The 21,974-nt window shown below is 40.8% G+C and overlaps 1 protein-coding gene across 1 annotated transcript; it reads left to right on the forward strand.

Moving 5' to 3' along the window:
• The first annotated feature begins 5,107 nt into the window (after positions 1-5,107).
• Positions 5,108-6,863, forward strand: LOC130217757 (nuclease EXOG, mitochondrial-like). Its single transcript, XM_056449950.1, has one exon. The coding sequence runs from the start codon at positions 5,312-5,314 to the stop codon at positions 6,683-6,685; it is 1,374 nt and encodes a 457-aa protein (XP_056305925.1). The 5' UTR covers positions 5,108-5,311; the 3' UTR covers positions 6,686-6,863.
• Positions 6,864-21,974: the final 15,111 nt, after the last annotated feature.

Genomic DNA, 21,974 nt, shown 5'->3' on the forward strand with positions numbered 1-21,974 from the left:
GAGATTGTGCTGGATATCCTGTGCCTGCTGGGTTTTGTACAGCTTTAATGGTAATATTTTGTGGAAAAGAATTTAATGCGTGTGTCTGTGTGTGTTAGTAAGAAGTACAAAAGTTTAGACTGACGTCTACATTTATTCAATTACACTTATTATTTTATTCACTTAAGATTATGAATTTTCCTTTATTTACATTTATTAATTTAGTCATGTATTAATTCTACATTTACTCGTTTGTTTATTTACATTTACATTTTTTGATTTATGTTTATTCCTTTAGTCTACATTTATTCATTTTACATTTATGGCGAGTCTCACTTTAACATTGTTTAATATTTTATAGCCTACAAAAGGACAAAGAACCAACATAGATGTAGAGTGAAATAAAATAAGCAGGAATATCCAACATTTGTATAACCTCATGATCATAATCAATACATATGAATTATTATTTCTCTGTAACAAAGGAAAGAACATTTAGAGAATAGTGATAATGAAATGATGAAATGTGTGTATTACTGTATATATTGAAAATGTTGTCAGACAAATCGTCACCTTGGAATTATAAGGTTCTGTCTGCGTTCTGAATGATTCTGAGATATTGAGCTTCAAAGTTTTTGCAGTCCATATAGTAAACAGTATGTGTGCAACATTAGTTTTTTAATTAAAAAGTCTTAAAATGTAAACAACTTTATAAAAAAAAGCATCCCATAATGTAAATACGTTGTCATTTAATGAGAATATGTCAGTAACTCAGTTTTGAGTGACAGAATATAAATGTTAGACAGAAATGTTGTTATCTGACTTATTATTCCTGTCCATTCATGTAAATTAGCTTGTGTCAGTCTTGTATGAAGTGCTACAGAAATAAAGGGGACTTGACTGAATAAACTCTGTATTTCTGTGTTTTCTGAGAGACGGCTTTTCATTAGAGATCCTGTGATTAATGATCATTCAAATGTACGGAGTCTCGTCTGGTTTATGTTGGCACAAGGTTTATGGATTTGTTTATATATTAACTAAAGAGTTTAATTCCCAAGTGAGTTTCACCTTCAGACATAACGCCAAGCACGACTCTTAGACCTTTGGCTAAACGTGTGATGAATCCCTTCAGAAGTTTTGTCATTTTGGTCATAAATATAAGCGAAAGACATTGTTCTGAACAGCAAGTGTTATTTTTATTTGTGGATACTTACAAATACAACAAAAGTTTTTTTGGGTCAACAAATCTTTCACTGGGTCATCTCAAATTAAACATTATTTAATTAAAAAATCTGGTCATTATACAACATATCTGAATAACAATAAAAATTATTATCCAGCAAAATATTTTTGCATTACAAACAAATACAAATGGGCATCACAGTGGCACAGTGGGTAGCACAATCGCCTCACAGCAAGAAGGTCGCTGGTTCGAGCCTAAGCAGGGCCAGTTGGCATTTCTGTGTGGAGTTTGCATGTTCTCCCCGTGTTGGCGTGGGTTTCCTCTGGGTGCTTCGGTTTCCCCCACAGTCCACACACATGTGCTATAGGGGATTGATGAACTAAATAGGCCGTAGTGTATGAGTCTGAACGCAAGAGTGTATGGGTTTTTCCCAGTGTTGGGTTGCATATGCTGCGTAAATATGCTGGATAAGTTGACAGTTCTTTCTGCGGTGGCAAACCCTGATTAATAAAGGGACTAAACCGAAATGAAAAATGAATGAATGAACAAATACCATTCTTCTGCATCTCTGAATTGATCTAAACAGAACTGTTTGATTCCTGTGTATTTTAAGGCAAGTATATTATAAGTAACTGTAATTAAATTACCTAAAAATAAAGAAAATAATCCCTTACTTTACTTTTTAGCAGATAATTACAGTAATTAGATACTTAGTTTCTACAACCAACACGGCTAGTGATGGAAGAAGCTTCAAAGCTTCGATTCAATTGTATCATTTGCTGTGTAAAATGATTCACCGTATGGAAGTGTTTGAATCGCCCCATGCTGTAGCTCCACCTGCTGGTCAAAATTGTTTAAGTGCAACAAAACTCCGGCTAAACCCGTATTAAAAATAGCCCTTACACACATTACTATTACTGTTTGACTTTATTAATCCCCAAAGGGAAATCCACATGTCACAGCAGAGCTCTCCAGACTAAAAATAGATAAGTTACATATATATAAAAACAATAATGAAATTCATACTGCACACCTTAGTTAAAAAAACAACGAGTAAACACTTGTCCATATCTAATATCTAATTCACTTCAGCACAGTTCATCTGGTATGACTTTGGTTATACAATCTGATCACTGTTGGTAAAAAAGACTTCCTGTAGCTTTCTCTGTAACACCGGGGTTGAATTAATCTTGTACTAAAAGAGCTTGCACACGCTTGGACTGTATCAAAAAGGGGATGACTATCATGGTTCATTATACTGACAAACTTGTCCAGCATTCGATCATCTGCAATCTCTTCTTTGGTAGGTAGTACACACCCCACAACAGAACCTGCCCTTTTCACAAGCTTATTTAATTAGTTTTTCTCCTTCTCCAATAGTTCCCCTCCCCATCAGGTTACAGAATCACAGAAGACACCACAGAATCATGTTTTTAACAGTGTCGGACACACACCAAAGCACCTCAGTCAAACGTTTTATTTAAAGTGTAATGCATCAAATGCAGTTAGCTTACCATGAATAATTGGTGTTTTGCATGATAGGCATTGATTTGCGAATATCAGGGCTTATTTTGTTTGTGACACGTAGACCTGATATTTTTTCTTTATCAAAAATAACTAAATAAGAGCATTTAAAAGCAGAATTTGAAGTGAATTACATTTCAAGTTTGCACAAATGTACAGAAACAACATATGTTGATTTTCAAATTTTGTTGTTACCAAAAGTTTTACATAAACACACACTTTACGCAAAAATGAGCATATACAAACGGTTTTAATTGCTTTTCTATTATTAGATTTAGATATCTCATTCATATACATGTCAACCTCTTTTTCTAGCACCACGAGGAGAGGTTTACTTTTTGAAAACTTGCATTTGTGAATGTGAAATTTACATAGTAACACAATAAAGCTTATAATAAAGACATTAACATTCATAACAATCCATAATCACACGTTTATAAGATAAGGAAAATGTTTTTAAAGTATTATTATGAGCAATGAAAGCTTCAACGTTAATCCAAAAAGTGTTGAGTATATCAGCAAGACCTAAATAAATGTGAAATAGTTTCATTAAAGCATCACAACAACAGCATTTAACTCGATATCAATTTTTGTATAGAAAAATGTTGTAGGGTAAACAATATGAACTTAATAAAGTGATATTTCCTTAGCCTTGTTTGTAAGGGAAAATATGAGCATTGAGTCCGTCTTACATTATTAAATATATTGTTCCAGTAAAAGAATAACATAATGCACAGGAGTATTTTCTTGTGAAATCGGAGACGGGATTGCGCAGAGGTGAACTGCGCATGACAGAAACAGCTGCGCTTCATAAAGCCGATCCTGAAGTCGCGACGCAGAGCTGATGCTGATTATCAAGAGCTGTGAGCGTCCATTTGAGAAAAGTGAGTTCTGAATCTTTCCTTACTTGTTTCAGATTATTTAAATATGCCTACATTCAGAAATAATGGAGTAATTGGTTATAAATAAACTCAATTAAATGACTATGAGTGGTTTGTTGTGAGCTAACATTGTTCCTTACTAATAAATATGTAAAATGATAATTATTTACAACGTAAATAATTTACTGGTGTAAGCTATTGTGATATTACATATGCTAAACTAATTTAATTGTTAAATAATAATAAATGAAAGTAAATAAAGCGTAAAATGTACCGCATAAGGGTTTTTAAATATTATTTTTATTATTTGTGTTTCATGTTTACTTCAGGCCACACCTTAAGTTTCTACTTTTGTGTGTAGAAGCTTAAAATGGAGGTTCTAGCTTCGTTTTCATTCACATTTTCATTATTAATTACCACCTTTAAGGGCGAAAATAGATTAATTTGGGCTTATTTTATCTGAAGAAAACAGGTGATCAAAGCTGCGTCAGTTTTCCCGTTCACAAACACACAAAGAGGATTAATGTTTGATATTTTTATCGAAGTGTGGAAATGAAAACAATAAATAAACAGCAAAACAGCCAAATATGAACAAAATATTATAACAAAATAGACTATAATATGAAGAAAACAGCTCAGAGATAGTCTCTGTTAACTTTCTTAAATAAACAAAACGTTTGTTTACCCATCATTATCTTTAAATTTGGATTATTTGTACGTGCAAACAACAGCAGCAGCATAATAATAGATGTCACGTTTCACTGCGGTAAAACTAATCGCGAAATCGAAAGTGAAACTATATAAAAGGGTTCCGTTTGGTCAAGCTTAATGGCGGACACATTCAGCTAGAACTGCAATGTTTACAGCAATGTTGGACAACATGCAATTCTAAACTGAAAGCCTCTGTCATTAATCTACACGGTAAACGTGACCATTTATAACCATTTTGAATGGTTTCACTTTCGGTTTCGCGATTATGTGCCGCAAACTACGCCCATGCACACAGCTTTACTAGACTCACTGTACTGCAGTGTCTATTGTTTGTGCTGTTGGAGACGGCCAAGTGAACATAACAGAGAACTGGCTTCCTCTCACGCAGGAAGTATAGCTTCTCAAGCGCCTGTGGTGAGTTCTCTTTTACAGAATGCGCTTAAAATAAATCACAGGTTGTTTATTTTAGCTTGGGAATAATATGTGTTTAGGGCAGGACTAGTTTTAGTGTAAACTAGCTCATGGGACATGGCTGTAACGTGTGCATTTATTTTATATCGTAGTTACATTGTAGTCTTTTGTAAAGTTCTGTTATTGTTCTCTGTGCTGCCAATGACTTTTGTTTAATACTTTTGTTTTAATTTCTGACAGATCAGTTTACGATGCAGTCTTTTGTAAAGTGTTTTTCTCCGTACCGGCGATGACTTGCCCTGAAAGTGCTTTGCTTCATTGAATAGTAACAACACATAAAACTTGTGTTTTTGTGTGTGTAGGAGAGCAAAATCTGGTGTAAAATCAGCACAGTGGACGTGTGTGTTCATCTGACCTTCAGTCTGATCATGTGAGTCAATCTTTAACTCTCTTTTCAATCAGTTACCATCCTGAATGAAGTGGAAATTTGACACCAAGTTGTTTTTCCCATCTGTCTGCACATTGTTGTAGTCTGGTCAGAAGAGAAGCTCCTTGAAGAAGTGAAGCTAAATCACACAAGAGCTCTCTCTGTTGCTGAACTTTGTGTCCAGATTTCATCAAGATGCTGTCAGTCTCAAGGGGGTCCCAGTCAACTCCCTCAAAGGGGGAGGGTCCTCCTGATGACTATTTAGACGATATGGCCGAGGGTTTGCTCTTGTTTTTTAACCGGTTTCAGTGGTTTGAAGTTAAAAGTGAGATTGAAAAGACTTGCGGCATTAAAACAGAGCATCTATGGTCAGTTGATGAGATTGGTCAAGCTTGGGAAATTGCGTCATCAAAAGAAGATCCCACCAGACAGCAGTGGGCCTGTGTGATAACGTTTGAGATGATGGAAAGGTTTAGTTTTGATGAAGAGGCAGGAGACCCATCTGATAGCCCAGCAGATAGATCAACTAAAAGCCATGCAAAACCAATGATTCAGTCGAGAAGTGATGAGAAAGATGAGCAGGAGTTTGGTTTTCATGCCGTTAAACGCAAACAAGCAGCAGATTTATCTGAAAGTACAAAAGCTCTGGACGGTGGGTTTGTTAGTTCTTCAGTCATCGGCGTAAAAATCCCACTCTCAGAGAAGTTTGGTAGGGAAGCCACCTCTGAACAAACTGGAACAGTCACATCTGACTATAAATTAATTGATGAATGCCCTTCAGGAAAAGAAATAAGGAACAAAAAAGCATACGTCATGTCATACGACAAAAGCACTAAGAATGCTGAATGGGTTTATGAGGTATTAAACCACGAGACTCTAGTTAAAAATTATGTAGCATGTTGTCATTTTGCCAAATCCCTAAATATCCAAGGCTACGATCGCGGTCATCTTGCCGCGGCGGCCAATCACAGGTGGTGTCAGGAAGCCTATAATGACACTTTTTATCGCGCTAACATGTCACCACAGGACTCTAAGTTAAACAGAGGCCTGTGGAAAGCATTAGAGTATACGTGTCGTGATAAAATAAATGAAATCAAGATCCGTAACGTCCACGTGTACACTGGACCAATACTAGACTCGAAATCTGCAACCCAAAGAAGCAAAGTGTCGACTAAAGTAGTGCCGGATTACTTCTATAAGGTGATTATTGAGGAAAATCATGACGGCACAGTGTCAGAGCCGATCTGCTATGTGATTTCCAATGACAAATCTAAAATAATAGATGACATTAGGTCGAGGAAGGAGACTAATGTACCCATGCATGACTTTCTGAGGAGGTACAAGACGTCAGTGAAGGATCTTGAGAATATCTCAGGCCTGAGCTTCTGTATGTGGGCTGTTCAGATACACAGAGATGAGATCAGGCGTGTGACGTGGACAGGAGAAGACGGAAGAGGAGAATCACGTAGTGCTACGGTTGAAGTCAGAATTAGCATCCCAGAAAAATCAGCACTGAATGTTGCTGATGATGAGCTGGCGGAGTACAGTCAATCACTGAGACTGAAGTAGACACACAGTGTGAAGCCCGCTCCGTCTACTAATCAACAAACGAGAACACCCTAGCAAACGCCTAGGAATTACTTGGAACGTGAATTCTTATCAAATATACTATACAGTTATTCTCTTTTAGCATATAACAATCAGTATATATAAGACATATGCTGATTCATCGCCTTTCATATGCAATCTCTGAACCAGTGAATGCATGTATAAGCGCTGACTGACAGATACGCTCCGTACAATAAACTGATCTCAGATCAGCCTCTGTTATCAAACTAAACAAAATGAGAGATTCATTTGCTGCTCACTTGTTTGATAACAGTGTCACTTTAAATGGTGTGTACTGAAGCTGATCTGGGATCAGCTTATTGTACGGAGCGTGTCTGTCAGTCAGCGCTTATACATGCGTTCACTGGTTCAGAGATTGCAGATGAAAGGTGACGATCGGCGCACAGCTTTAATGTAAAGAAAGTGGGATAGAATGGTAAAATACCATTTCGGCAAAAACGGGAGAGTTTACAAGAATGAAGCGAACAGGAAGTGTTTGTGGAGAAACATCTTTGCGAGGGAACGCAAAATCTTTGCAAGGGAACACAAAAACCTTAAAAATACGTTTTCCTGTCACTCAGTTTTTTTTTTTCTTCCACTAATTTTTTTCCCCACCACCACGTCCCTTCCGGGTCTCCGTAGGTTTGCATGTGTGGGCATAGTTTGACATCTTTACCTAAAACTTTAAACATTTATTTTATTTAAAATAAAATGGAAAAAAATAAGGAGAATCAAATATAATTTTAACCACTCGTTTGTTGCTGAAACCATCATCCGTCTGCGTTTATGTAAACGGCATCATTGCGTAACTTCCATTGATAAAATCAGCAATAGCGAAACTGTGCTTAATATTATTCCTATAAAAAGTATATCACTGCTTTAAGTCAGTAACTTAAGCAGTAATGCAACGTAATAATAAATATGTGAATGAATAGCCTAAATAAAAGGAACAACAGGGATCCAGGTACAATCAGTCACCAGGTCTAGTGCCCCCTATGGGTTAAAATGCCCCATCAGTTATGACCTCCTGGCGCCAGGCCTGCCTAAAGTGCTTTTATTTTCCTTCCTGTTTTCCGTAAAAGTATCTGCTAAATGACTGAATTGCAAAACTGTATCTTTGTATTATATGTGCTGCTGTGATGCAGGCTTCGGCACATTGTTTAATCTTCTGAATTGAAGCTATGTTAAATCATGCTGCCTGTAGGAGCCATTTAAAGCAACTCTTGTTTTGTCCACAAGGGGGCAGACTTACAACACGTGTATTAAGAGCACCTATGAGATTCGAGAGCGTGTGCTGGTGGTGAAAGCCTACGGTTTTTGACCTAATCTGTGTTTTAACCGTTTGCATTGTGTTAAAGGGGACCTATTGTGCCCCTTTTTACCAGATCTAAAATAAGTCTCTGATGTCCCTAAAGTTTGTATATGACATTTCAGCTTAAAAATACCACACTAATAATGTTGTATAACTCTCTGAAACTGACCCTTTTAGGCTTTGATCCTAATTGTGGAGCTTTGGTGACTGTCACTTTAAATGCAAATGAGATTGTGCTCTTTTCAAAAGAGGGCGGAGCTACAAATGTGTCAAATGTGCATGTCAGTGTGTGAGAATGTCAGTCTATGGAGACTCCGGCAGCTCAAATCTTCAGCAGCTCAAACACTAGCTAATGGACAGACGGCTGCTTCTCACTCAGGGCTGTTTATGCTAATGAGGGAGAGATGATGTCACTAGTGGGCGGGCTTTCCCCCTCTGATGACAGATACAAAGGAAGAATGTTAATCAAAGTATTTCTATCAAGTCTGATTATAACAAATACAATTAATTAACGTTTACCATTAGAAGCTGGCTATATTCACACACTGCTGACACACAACTGTTTAAACACCTTGTGAAAGTGAACTTAAATTCATGTTATGACCAAAAGAAGGAGATCTATACAGCAATTGAATGGCAAGGACTGTTTATTAACACAATAAAAGACACTGTTAATATTAACATCTTGTGCGCAGACTTCATTTGCACGCATCAATTACTTGCTCATGTCTACCACCTACAACAGCAGCTTTATGAAAGGCCATAATATCGCCTTTGTGTGATGAAATAAAAATTGTAAACAATAGCGCAAGCCAATGAACGTTCAATAGTTGTATTCGAGGAATAATACAAACATGTTATTGTTTTAAGTATTATGTGCATTATCATATCTTTAATATCTCAGGATTATTATTAAAGTTTCTTGCAACTCTTGAGTTGAAACGATTGTCATTGCATGTGTATTTCACAGTGCATCACGCTGTATGAGGATCAGCTCATTAATATGCATGAGCCTTCCAAATATGGTCAAATCTGACCTTTTCCGTTCCTACGGCCAATAGTTTGCTTTCTAAATGTGCTTGTTAAACCGTTCCTGGAGATGTTTTGTACTTAGCAAATCAACATTTCTACTGTGTAGATATCATAGAACCATTGTATGTATATTTAAAGGTTAATAAATCATGCACTCTATGGCACCTTTAAGTTTTAAAGACTTTTTTTATCATTGCCATTTAACTTCTTATCCCTAGATCCATTTGGGGTACTGTTTTTTAAAAATACAACTATAGTGTAAAACTAAAATACCTTTAGATTCACAGTGTTAGATTTGTGACTGCATTTGTATTTTTTGTAAGAAATGAGCCTGAAGCACACCATTGTAAAGATATAAACAGCTGTATATACAGACACATGGCCAGGTATTGGGTCAGTACACGTTATCAGCAAAAACCCTGGCCAAGGTGTCAGGAAAAGGGGAAATGGATGTATCAAAACCAACTTAATCTCACGGTAATTCGTAACTTTTTGATTTAGTGGCTAATTCGTATCAATTCGTACGATCTAATTTGTACATTTTCGTACGATTTGCTCGTCCCCCAATGACGGTTGGGTTTAGGGGTGGGGTTAGGTGCCACGCCTCCTTTTTAAAATCGTACAATTCGTATGACTGAACTCGTACGAATTCGTACGAATTAGCCACTGAACTGACAAAACGTAAAATACTTACGTTTTCTCGTGAGATCAGGCTGATCAAAACATGTAACTTTTATGTACTTAAAATAAATATATATATATATATATATATATATATATATATATATATATATATATATATATATATATATATATATATATATATTCATTCATTTTCTTTTTGGCTTAGTCCCTTTAATAATCCAGGGTCACCACAGCAGAATGAACCACCAACTTATCCAGCACATGTTTTACACAGCAAATGCCCTTCCAGCTGCAACCCATCTTTGGGAAACACCCATACACACTCATTCGCTGTGGGGGAAACAGGAGTACCCAGAGGAAACCCACACGAACACAGGGAGAACATGCAAATTCCACACAGAAACGCCAACTGACCCAGCCGAGGCTCGAACAGCACTACCTACTGCGCCACTGCGTCGCCTATATGGGTTATAATGGTACACAGAAGTCACAGTTCGATACAACAGTAATAATAACTAATCCCCAGTGCTTGCTTTTTTCTGTATATTTGGAACCGGTAGAAGGGTTTTGTCAAATTCAGCTACAGCACCGAAGAGCTTCTTCTGATGTAAAAGTACATCATAAATAAAATAATATAAAAAACTTTATAATTATATTAGAAGATAATTAGGTGTATTGAGCTCAACCCTAACAACAGAAAGACAGTAATTGTGCATAAATTCAGTTTTAGATGCCATGTTTAGCTAAAACAGTTTAAACTTTTACGCACAGCTGCGTTCATTACTGTCAGTTCCACAGCAGTTGACCAATCAGAAGATCTCAGATCACGTTTTTAGACACAAATATGCATTCCTTGTGAATGACCCCTCAGTTGTCGCACTGTTGGTTTCCTTTTCTGTCTAAGGCTGCATTTACACTGCAGACCTTGATGTTCAAATGCGATTTTCTGACTATATCTGATTTTCTAGACGACCTGCTTACATCATCTTTTAAAAGTGACTCGTATTCGATTGTCTGCATTTACACTGCACACAGCAGACGCAATGACTAGGAAAAAAAAGAGCGGGCGCTGACTGAAAGCTAATAATAAACGAGCGCTCTTTTCTCCGTTTATGTATTTAACGTGCTCGCAGGGTTTCTTTTTTTGACAAGTTCAGAAACATTTAGCCATCTTTTTTTTATCTAGGCTTATTTTAAACCAGTAGGCATCTTAAATGTCATGTCTATGGCATGATTTATGCATGTGATATATGCAAGTTTTAGTTTATACTGTTTACGTGGCAAGATGTTGCACTCTCTCTCTCTCGTTAACATGCTTTATCACCTGTTCTACACGACAGTTTAAAAGCTTATTTTGTCCTTGTGTGTGAGATTTAAGGTGTGGGTCACCGCTGAAGTGAAGCTGATGTCATTCGTTATGGTTTAAAATATAAAGTATAGCTTCGTCTGTTATTTTAGTTTTTGGTGTTGTCTAATAAGGATTTTTTTTAATCATTGGGATAAACCCCTTAAGATGTACCATCTCATTTTCAAGGGGGTCCCACAATTAATCACAATCACATAATAAAGACACTAAAAGACAAGACATAACTTTCACAACATCCAAAAAACATTACATAACATTAAAAAAAAGAAAGAAAACGGGAGGGGGGAGGGGGAGTAGTATATATACGTAGTACAAACACCATATACAGATCAGTGAGTCCAATCATCAAATAAATAATAACATCCTCAGGAAAAACAAGTACAATCCAAAGTAAATTAAGATGACAAGGTTTGCTTAAAGACCTCAAATGATGTAATGGATCGAATGTTAGCAGGTGAATTATTCCAATCTGTTGGACCCTTAAACATAAAAGCTCTTTTACCCATAGATTTTTTACAACGAGGAACAAAAAATAAGTCTAACTTGATGATTTAAGGAAAAAAATACAAAATATTGTTGTAAATAATAAGGATACTCAAGGAATGCATTTAAATATAAAGTGACGCCAGTGAATATGTTGTCTTGTGTGCAAAGATGATCAGATCATACATTAAACAATGATGTGTGTAAAAAGAACAACTCAAAACAAATCTGCAAAGTCTATTATATGCCGTATTAAGAGGAGCAAGATCTAATTTTGACGCAGGAAACTATGTACTGGGTGTTTTCCTGGGTTGAGTGCACGGCCGTGGTTGCATTTCTGGACCGACAGTTCAGCTGTGCACCAGCGGTATCAGCTGCTTAAAGAGGCTTGAGTCTTGGGAAAACACAGAAGAGTTAGGTAAGTTTAGTTAGTAGGAAATGTGGGTTAGTTTGGGGGATATTTGATTATGAGCCAACTGCTTATGTCTCTGATAAACAATATCGCAATAATCAAAAAGTTGAAGAGCAAGTTTCTTGCGAACACTAAATGAAAAACAATGCCTAGAGCGATGTAAGGTCCTAATTCCAAAGTTGACTTTACTTACAATGTGATTAATATGTGATTTAAAGGAAAGTTCAGAATCAAGCCACTCTCCAATTTATTTAATCGTATCAACTTCATTCAAAGAAGTAGCGTCATTACATGATATAGAAGAAGAGTAACATTTTGATTTAAGTTTTCGTCTGGAACCAAAAACCCTAATGTAGGACTTAAGCACTAATTTATTATCCAAAAGCCAATTTTGTAAGAGATTAAAATCATACTGAAGGGACAACTGAATTAGTGAGATATCAGAATATGACACATATATGACTGTATCATCAGCATAAAGTTGAACACTACACTTATTGAGAATCAACGGTAAATTATTAACATAAACAGAGAAGAGAAGTGGTCCTAGTATTGAACCCTGAGGAACACCTCTTTTTAAAACCATTTAAAACTACACATTTTCTGTTATGCAAATATGCGTTAAACCACATAATTGCATTTTCAGACAGACCAACAGCACGAAGCTTATCTGAAAGTAAATATCGATCAACTAAATCAAAAGCTTTGGACAAATCAAGAAAAATAGCACCGTAAGTTTACCCTCATCAGCCGCAGCAAACAAATCATTAGTAGAGTTAAGTAATGTAGTAGTTGTGGAGTGATTAGATCTAAAACCAGATTGATAATGTTAGGTTCCATGTGGGACCTGTTTGTTTCTTGTGTTCTGTGATTAGCAGAGCCTGCATGATTGCAGATTGGTGGGTGGCTCATCTCACCTGAGACCCATTATGTGGTGCCTATAAAGAATCCCACATTCTTTTCTGAAGGAGAGCTCGATTAGCCGGACCTCCCTGTCGGGCGTTTTTGATTTATTTTAGTTTGTTTTGGATCATGAGCTCAGTTTACTACCATACACATGCTTTTCACTACTGACTTACATTTATACTGACTTTGTTTACTTTAATTACTTTTGTTATTGTTACTTTTTGGTAATAAATAATTTCTCTTTTCAATGTACCTGTCACGGATTGGTCAGGCTCTCACGATCCCCACTCACGAAGATCACCATCACCTGACTTCTAATGAGCACACAGCTGCATCACATTCACGAGCACCAGATAAAAGCACAGCACTCCAGTCGCTCATTGTCCGGGCTCGTCTCGACGAAAGCGGACAACTGAGCGACCACTCAGCGTAGTCATCCTCAGCTAAAACAAACGCTTTACTTACCTGTTCTCTTTGTATTCCTCCTAGTCTTCCTGGTCCACCCGAATCGTCCTGTCTTCCAGTCCTTCCAAGTCTGTGTCATCCTCTGTCAGCTGTATCTGGTGTGTGCTGTCCATCCTCGTGTATTCCTGTTACCCAGCCACGGAGGAAAAGACCCCAACATCATTCCTGATCCTCCTGGCTATCCTTCATGTGCTCCTTGTTGTCATTTAATAAACACCCTAACGTTTCCTTACCTCTGTCTCCTGTCCGCTTCATAACAGAAGCCCGGACCCATAACGACGACAACATGAGCACCCCCGATCACTTTCAAGAGCTGGTGGACCAGTTGAAGCGGATTCTACAGCCACCAGCTCCACTTTCCAACGCACCACCAGCACCGAGCACTTCCGCCTCCACAGTTTCTTCTTCGGCCCTTCCTTCCAGTCCCATGGCCCGACCAGCGCCCTACTCAGGCGGAGCGGGGGAGTGCAATGGTTTTCTGTTACAATGTTCCCTCATATTCGAAATGCAACCTTCTCTATATCCCACAGATAAGTCAAAGATCGCCTACATCGTATCACTACTCTCTGGGCCTGCACTTAAATGGGCTGAGACGATCTGGAACCAAGCCGGGCCGGTCATGAATTCCATCACTACCTTCACGGAGTATTTCAAAGAGGTGTTTGGACGTTCTGATGGGGAAGTAGCCGCTGGAGAGCAGCTGTATCATCTAAAGCAAGGTACTCTATCTACACAGGAATATGCTCTCCGGTTTCGCACTCTAGCAGCTGCAAGTGGATGGAATGAGAGATCGTTGTTGACCACGTACCGGCTCGGCTTGGAACCCACTCTCCGAATCCAGCTGGCCACATTAGATGATACTATGGGTCTGGAGAGATTCATCCAACATTCTCTCCGATGTTCCGATCGTCTCCGTTCCTATCAACAGGACACCATCACCCCCTCGTCTGCACTCCTCCAATCGCCTGAGTCAACAGCCTCTCCAGAACCAGAACCCATGATAATAGAGTCTGGAAGACTGACATCAGCGGAACGACAGAGGAGGCTGACCCGGGGTCTGTGTCTATACTGCGGTGTCAGTGGACACACCCGTATGGAGTGTCCCCTTCGTCCCATTCGGACTTCAGTGAGTGTATTCAGTACGAATATTGAACAATGTAAACCACTTACTACCACCGTACAAATAACTACTGCCTCTATTTCTCTCCTTGTCACAGCCCTCATCGACTCCGGGTCAGCAGGGAACTTCATCTCCCAATCCCTCTGTCGTCAACTCCACCTACGTACTGAGGCGTCCTCGCATATATACCAGATACAACCGATAACCCAGTGCACTCGATCTTCGACCCGTATCCATCGACAATGCGAAGACATCCTTCTTCAAGTGGGGTTGTTACATCAAGAGAGGATTCAATTTCTGGTTCTGGAGGGTGCAAATATGGACATCATTCTAGGGCGCCCGTGGCTGGTGAAGCACGATCCCATCATCTCTTGGGGCACAGGAGAGATAAAGAAATGGGGATCTGGATGTACACCTACCTGTTTTCCAAATCTCCCTCTTCAAGGTCGGAACCCCATTTCTTTGTTTACAACATCGGTCGAGAGTCCTCCTGAGAAGCAGTCTATCCACATTCCTAAGGAGTACAGCTCCTTTCATGATGTCTTCTGCCCCAAGAGAGCTTCCCAGCTACCGCCGCATCGGCCATGGGACTGCGCGATCGACCTAGTTCCAGATGCCCAGTTGCCAAGAGGTAGGATCTACCCGCTCTCGCTTCCAGAGAATCAGGCAATGGAAGATTACATAAGGGAGGCTCTGAGTCAGGGGTACATACGTCACTCAAAATCACCAGCCGCCTCAAGCTTCTTCTTTGTGGCCAAGAAGGACGGAGGGCTGCGTCCATGCATCGACTACAGGGTCCTAAATAACGGTACAGTAAAATACCGATATCCCCTTCCTCTGGTACCAGCCGCTTTGGAACAGCTCCGAGAAGCTAAAGTCTTCACTAAATTGGACCTCCGCAGCGCGTATAATCTGATAAGAATACGTGAGGGGGACCAATGGAAGACAGCATTCGTGACCCCTACTGGCCACTATGAATATGAGGTCATGCCTTACGGTCTGGTCAACGCCCCCCTCCGTATTCCAAAACTTCATTCATGAAGTCCTCCGGGAGTTTCTTCACCACTTTGTAATAGTGTACATAGATGACATCCTCATTTACTCCCGGAGTGAGGCCGAACATCGCCAACACGTTGCGGAGGTCCTACACACATTGAGAGAACATCACCTCTACCTCAAAGCGGAGAAATGCTCATTCCACCAGAAGTCGATTCATTTCTTGGGATACATCATTGACCAAACCGGTATACGTATGGATGGGAAGAAAATTGAGGCTGTTCTATCCTGGTCAGAACCCACTTCCATTAAGGAGCTCCAGAGGTTTCTTGGGTTTGCTAACTTTTATAGACGGTTTATCAAGGACTACAGCAGGATTACATCACCTCTCACTAATCTCCTCAAGGGTAAACCCAAAGGACTGGAGTGGACCAAAGAAGCAGCCGCAGCCTTCCGCCTTCTTAAGAAGGAGTTCACAAGGGCCCCACTCCTGACTCATCCTGACCCAAATCTTCCTTTCGTGGTGGAAGTGGACGCATCCACCACCGGCGTCGGGGCAGTATTATCCCAACATCATGATACACCGCCCCGACTGCATCCCTGTGCCTATTTCTCTCGGAAGTTGAGCCCGGCGGAGCAGAATTACAGCATAGGAGACAGGGAGCTTCTAGCAATCAAGCTAGCCTTGGAGGAGTGGCGTCACTGGTTGGAGGGAGCCAAACATCCGTTCCAGGTGATCACAGATCACAAAAACCTCCAATATATCAAAGAGGCCAAGAGACTATGTCCACGTCAAGCCAGATGGTCACTTTTCTTCTCACGTTTTGATTTCTCCATTTCCTATCGTCCAGGACCCAAGAATCTAAGAGCAGACGCTCTCTCTCGTTTACACGAGCATCACGATCATGAAGAACTCCCAACGAAGATTCTTCCCGAACACATCTCCATTTGTCCGATCACCTGGAACGCTCCTCCAGTCGTTGCCACTCCGGAAGCCCCTGCTCCGCCGGGATGCCCTCCTCATCGGCAGTTCATACCACCTGAACACCGGGTAGATCTGATCCACTCCTTACATACCTCGCTAGGCACTGGACATCCAGGGATCAACAATACTCTCTCGCTAGTATCCCAACGATTCTGGTGGCCAAACCTGGCAAGGGATGTGAGGCAATATGTTCAGGGCTGTAAGGACTGTGCCCAATCCAAGAGCCCACGTCATCTACCCGCTGGAAAGCTCCATCCCTTGCCGATTCCGAACCGTCCCTGGTCACACCTAGGAGTGGACTTTATCACTGACCTCCCCTCGTCAGAAGGTAATACCTGTATTCTAGTCATCGTAGATAGATTCTCAAAGTTTGTCAAACTAATCCCTCTGAAAGGTCTTCCCACAGCCTTTGAAACAGCCGACAATATCTTTAATCAAGTCTTCAGGTCATTTGGTATTCCAGAAGATATTGTGTCGGACAGAGGTCCACAGTTCATCTCACGTCTATGGAAAGCCTTCTTCAAGCTCCTAGGTGTGGCCGTCAGCCTCTCTTCTGGATATCATCCCCAAACCAACGGGCAGACAGAGAGGAAGATTCAGGAGGTGGGACGGTTCCTGAGGACCTTCTGCAGTGGTCACCAGAGCTCCTGGAGCCAGTATTTGGGCTGGGCAGAATATGCCCAAAATTCACTGCGGCAACCCTCCACCGGACTCACGCCATTCCAGTGCGTCCTGGGCTTCCAACCACCGCTCTTTCCCTGGGATGGCGAACCATCTGATGTCCCCGCAGTGGATCACTGGTTCCGGGAGAGCGAGAGAGTCTGGGACGAGGCTCATCAACATCTGCAGAGGGCAGTCCGTCGAAGCAAGGTAACCGCCGATAGAAGAAGGTCTGAAGAACCCAGATACACACCCGGACAAAAGGTGTGGCTATCCACCCGGGACATACGCATGCGACTGCCCTCTCGCAAGTTAAGTCCCCGATTTGTTGGTCCCTTCACCATCGTGGAACAGGTTAACCCCGTCACCTACAAACTACAATTACCCTCTCACTACCGTATTCACCCTACATTCCACGTATCACTCCTGAAACCCTATCACGATCCTGTTCTTCCCTCCACAGAGCCTGACCACGAAGAGGAACCCCCTCCTCCACTGCTCCTAGAAGAAGGAGCCGTCTACGCAGTGAAGGAGATCTTGCGTTCCCGACGTCGTGGTGGCCAGTTGGAGTACCTGGTGGACTGGGAAGGGTACGGCCCCGAAGAAAGGACATGGGTTCCCAGAGCTGATATTCTCGATCCTAGTCTCATGGTGGAGTTTCATGAGAGCCACCCTGAGTTCCCAGCGCCTAGAGGCAGAGGGAGACCACCACGGCGTCGGAGGTGTCGGCCCTCAGGAGCGGGCCCTGGGGAGGGGGGTACTGTCACGGATTGGTCAGGCTCTCACGATCCCCACTCACGAAGATCACCATCACCTGACTTCTAATGAGCACACAGCTGCATCACATTCACGAGCACCAGATAAAAGCACAGCACTCCAGTCGCTCATTGTCCGGGCTCGTCTCGACGAAAGCGGACAACTGAGCGACCACTCAGCGTAGTCATCCTCAGCTAAAACAAACGCTTTACTTACCTGTTCTCTTTGTATTCCTCCTAGTCTTCCTGGTCCACCCGAATCGTCCTGTCTTCCAGTCCTTCCAAGTCTGTGTCATCCTCTGTCAGCTGTATCTGGTGTGTGCTGTCCATCCTCGTGTATTCCTGTTACCCAGCCACGGAGGAAAAGACCCCAACATCATTCCTGATCCTCCTGGCTATCCTTCATGTGCTCCTTGTTGTCATTTAATAAACACCCTAACGTTTCCTTACCTCTGTCTCCTGTCCGCTTCATAACAGTACCTGGTCTGTATTGTCTCTCTAATGTTACAATTTTGAGCCGGTTGTAACATATGGGGGCTCGTCTAATTGAGAGGCATGCAGACTGGTAATTGTTCGTTTGGCTTTGGAGAGGTAAGTTCGGCTCATAATATGTTTTTTGGTAATCCCCAGATAAGTTATTGGTTTTTATTTTATTTTTGGTGTTTTCCTGGGTTGACGCACGGCCGTGGTTGCATTTCTGGACCGACAGTTCAGCTGTGAACCAGCGGTATCAGCTGCTTAAAGAGGCTTGAGTCTTGGGAAAACACAGAAGAGTTAGGTAAGTTTAGTTAGTGGGAAATGTGGGTTAGTTTGGGGGATATTTGATTATGACCCAACTTCTTATGTCCGAAGTTTAGATCTAAAGGCTGATTTATACTTCTGCATCAAGCGCACGCGTATGCTACGGCACAGCTAACTCATGTACGCACAGCCCTCGCTGACGTGCACCTCTGAAAATATGTAACTACACGTCGCAACGTTGCATGGCGCAAGCTCTGTGATTGGTCGGCTTGGTAGCGCTGAGGAGTGTGGGCGGGCCTGAGAGCCGCGCGAGTCCGTTGGAGCAACTGTTTACAAGTGTCGAGTCCCGTGAAGGAGCTCCAGATGAAAAGTTTTGTTTTGTGTTTACCTCATGACTAAAGTTGTTGCACGTTCATCGGTTCCTGCCTCAAAATGAGCGAGTTTGAAGGTTGTTGCTATTTCGGATACGTTTGTGGCCGGAAGTTAACGAGAATTATTTCTGTTATTTATTAAAATTTCCCATTTATTGTATTTTAGTAACGTCTACCCCCACCCCACTCCTAAACCCAACCGTCACAGTAATGTAAAAACAGTAGTTGTAACGAGTATTATTTATGTTATCTATTAAATTACCCAATAAATTGTATTTTTTAATGCCTACCCACACCCCAACCCTAAACGCAACCGTCACAGTACTGTAAAAATATTAATTATTGTTCTACAGTGTCATAATATTAATGTGCATATCGCACTTCCGGCCGGCCGCATATCCGATCTAGACTTTACCGAGTTTGAGCCACTTGTACATTAAGGAAGCGTTCAGAAAAAAACAAAACACCAGCGAAGAAACTCGACCCAGAGGAACATAAACACATCACTGCCAACTAGCGTTTCAGAAGTGTTATTGCAGAGTAACAGAAACAGCGTGCAGAAGTATGAATGCAGCTACGTGCGTTGCATGCGCCGTGGGTCACGTCGATCACTTGATGCAGAAGTATAAACCAGGCTTAAGTCGTAAGTATTTATTAGTACTGCATTTGGGTAAGTTTATTCTTTGGGATGATTTCATTGGAAGATTTTGTTAGTTCACCGTCGGAGGGAAAGTTACATTTGTGTTTGAAGCAACAGTTGTGGGGCATTGCTGATAATTATGAATTAACGGGCATTGATAAGCGTTGAATTGAGAGCTTTGGTTAAGGGTAAATTAGTTGATTGTGACGTGTTAATTCAGGTATCTAAATCCGCTGATGATAGAGTGGGTAAGTTAGATTTTTCAGGGAGTGATTCATCGTTTGAACAGCGAAAAGAATTATTAGAGTAAGACAGGCTCATGAAAAAGAAATGTATTAGCAGGCAATGGAGTGCGAGCGAGAATTAAAAGAAAAGGAGGTTGAATTAGCGAGAATAAAAGTAGAGGAGTTGGTAAAACATCACATATCGAATAGGAAAAACTTAAACATGATCAAAAATTGGAATTAGATCGACGAGCTAAAGATTATCAGTTACAAACAGAACGATTAAAAATCATGGCGGATGGGAGACCCTTAGCAGACGGCGTCGGAGAACGAAATCGAGCAGGTTATTTGGTAAGCTATTTAAAGTTGCTACCAAATTAAAAAGATCCTGAAGTTTTCTTTATTTGAAAGTGTAGCTGATGAACGGGGTTGGCCAAGTGCTGACCGTGATTATGTTGCGGTCGGTGCTTGTGGGAAGAGCTCAAGAGGCTTACACTGCGCTTTCAGTTGAAGATCGTAGGAATTATGAACAGGTAAAATCTGCAGTTCTTAAAGCGTTTGAATTAGTCCCCGAGGCATATCGTATACGATTTCGTACTTGGAAAAAACTCATGGTTAAGTCCTTCGCGAATTGCCTACACATTTTGATCGCTGGTGTTCAACATCTACAGTTCGCACTTTTAAGGGGTTGCGGGAATTGATCCTTACTGAACAGCTCAAAAATCTTATTTCAGAAAACACTGGCACTTACATTAATGAGAATAAGCCAGCAACTGCGAGTGAGGCTGCTGTATTAGCTGATGATTTTGTGGTTGCGCATAAAAGATGGACGAGTGATTCTTGAAGTGAAGTTTTCAAACTAATTTCGAGAGGAGCACGTGATATGATTGACTGCAGCTGGCCACTCATCTACATTCACTAGTTAGCCAATCAGATTAACACCAACTCACTATAAGTAGCCTAGCTAGAACTACTCTCTTATCTTCGTTTTCCGAAGAAACCCCCATCCACCCCATCTCCTCCTCCTTTCTTCCTCTTACCACGGGGAGCTCTCGAGAACCACCTGATCTTGTACTCCCCGCATATGCTCTATGGACCAGGCGGGAGCCCTGGGCTCACCTATCTCCGAGCTCAGGGTTCTCTCCCGGGACAGCATGCCAAACCTGCTAACAGTTGTCAAACAATATCTAAGTGTGAACTCTTGAATGGGTACGAATTGAAGAACTGAGATCAAAGGTTTTTGAATATGAGTTTAAAGCATGTACCATCAAGACCCATTCCTGATTCTGTGTGTCGTTATTGTTTTGAGGAGGGGCATTGGATAAGGGAATGTCCTGTCCTAAAAAAATAAACAAATACGCGAAGGTTCAAGGTTGCAAAATAGTTAATCTGTTTTATATACTGATTTTAAACTGTGTTTAGGAGAGTCATATTATTTTGTCAAAAACTTTAGCAATAGAACATATAATGGATATGGGTCTTTAGATATCAAGTACATCGACACCCTTGTGAAGTGGGGTAATGCGTGCACTCTTCCAAATATATGGTATTTCACATGTAGACAAAGACCGATTAAACAACTCAGCTAGTTGATACATAATAATATGAGACATATTATTGACATATGAGACAGTTTAAGAAACTTAAACTAAAGGGTACCAATTATGCCCCCTTTTACAAGATGTAAATGAAGTCTCTGATGTCCCAAGAGTCTGTGTGTGAAGTTTCAGCTTTAATAATGTTGTAACACTCTCTGAAACTGACTCTTTTAGGCTTTGATCCTAACTGTGGTGTTTTGGTGACTGTCGCTTTAAATGCAAATGAGATTGTGCTCTTTTTTTAAAGAGGGCGGAGCTACAAATGTGTCAGCATAGTGGCAGATTCAAAACTTTAATAGTGGAAGCCGGCTGCTTCTCACTCAGGGCTGTTTATGCTAATGAGGGAGAGATGGTCACTGGTGGGCGGGGCTTTCCCCCTCTGATGACTCGTACAAAGGGAGAATGTCAATCAAAGTGTTTCTGTAGACTGTTTTCATCAGGTTTGGTTATAACAAACTGAATTATTTAATGTTGACCATTAGAGGCTGGATATATTCACACACTGCTGACACACAACTGTGTTTAAACCCCTTATAAAA

The sequence above is a fragment of the Danio aesculapii genome, chromosome 3 (assembly GCF_903798145.1).
Source record: "Danio aesculapii chromosome 3, fDanAes4.1, whole genome shotgun sequence".
Taxonomy (NCBI): domain Eukaryota; kingdom Metazoa; phylum Chordata; class Actinopteri; order Cypriniformes; family Danionidae; genus Danio; species Danio aesculapii.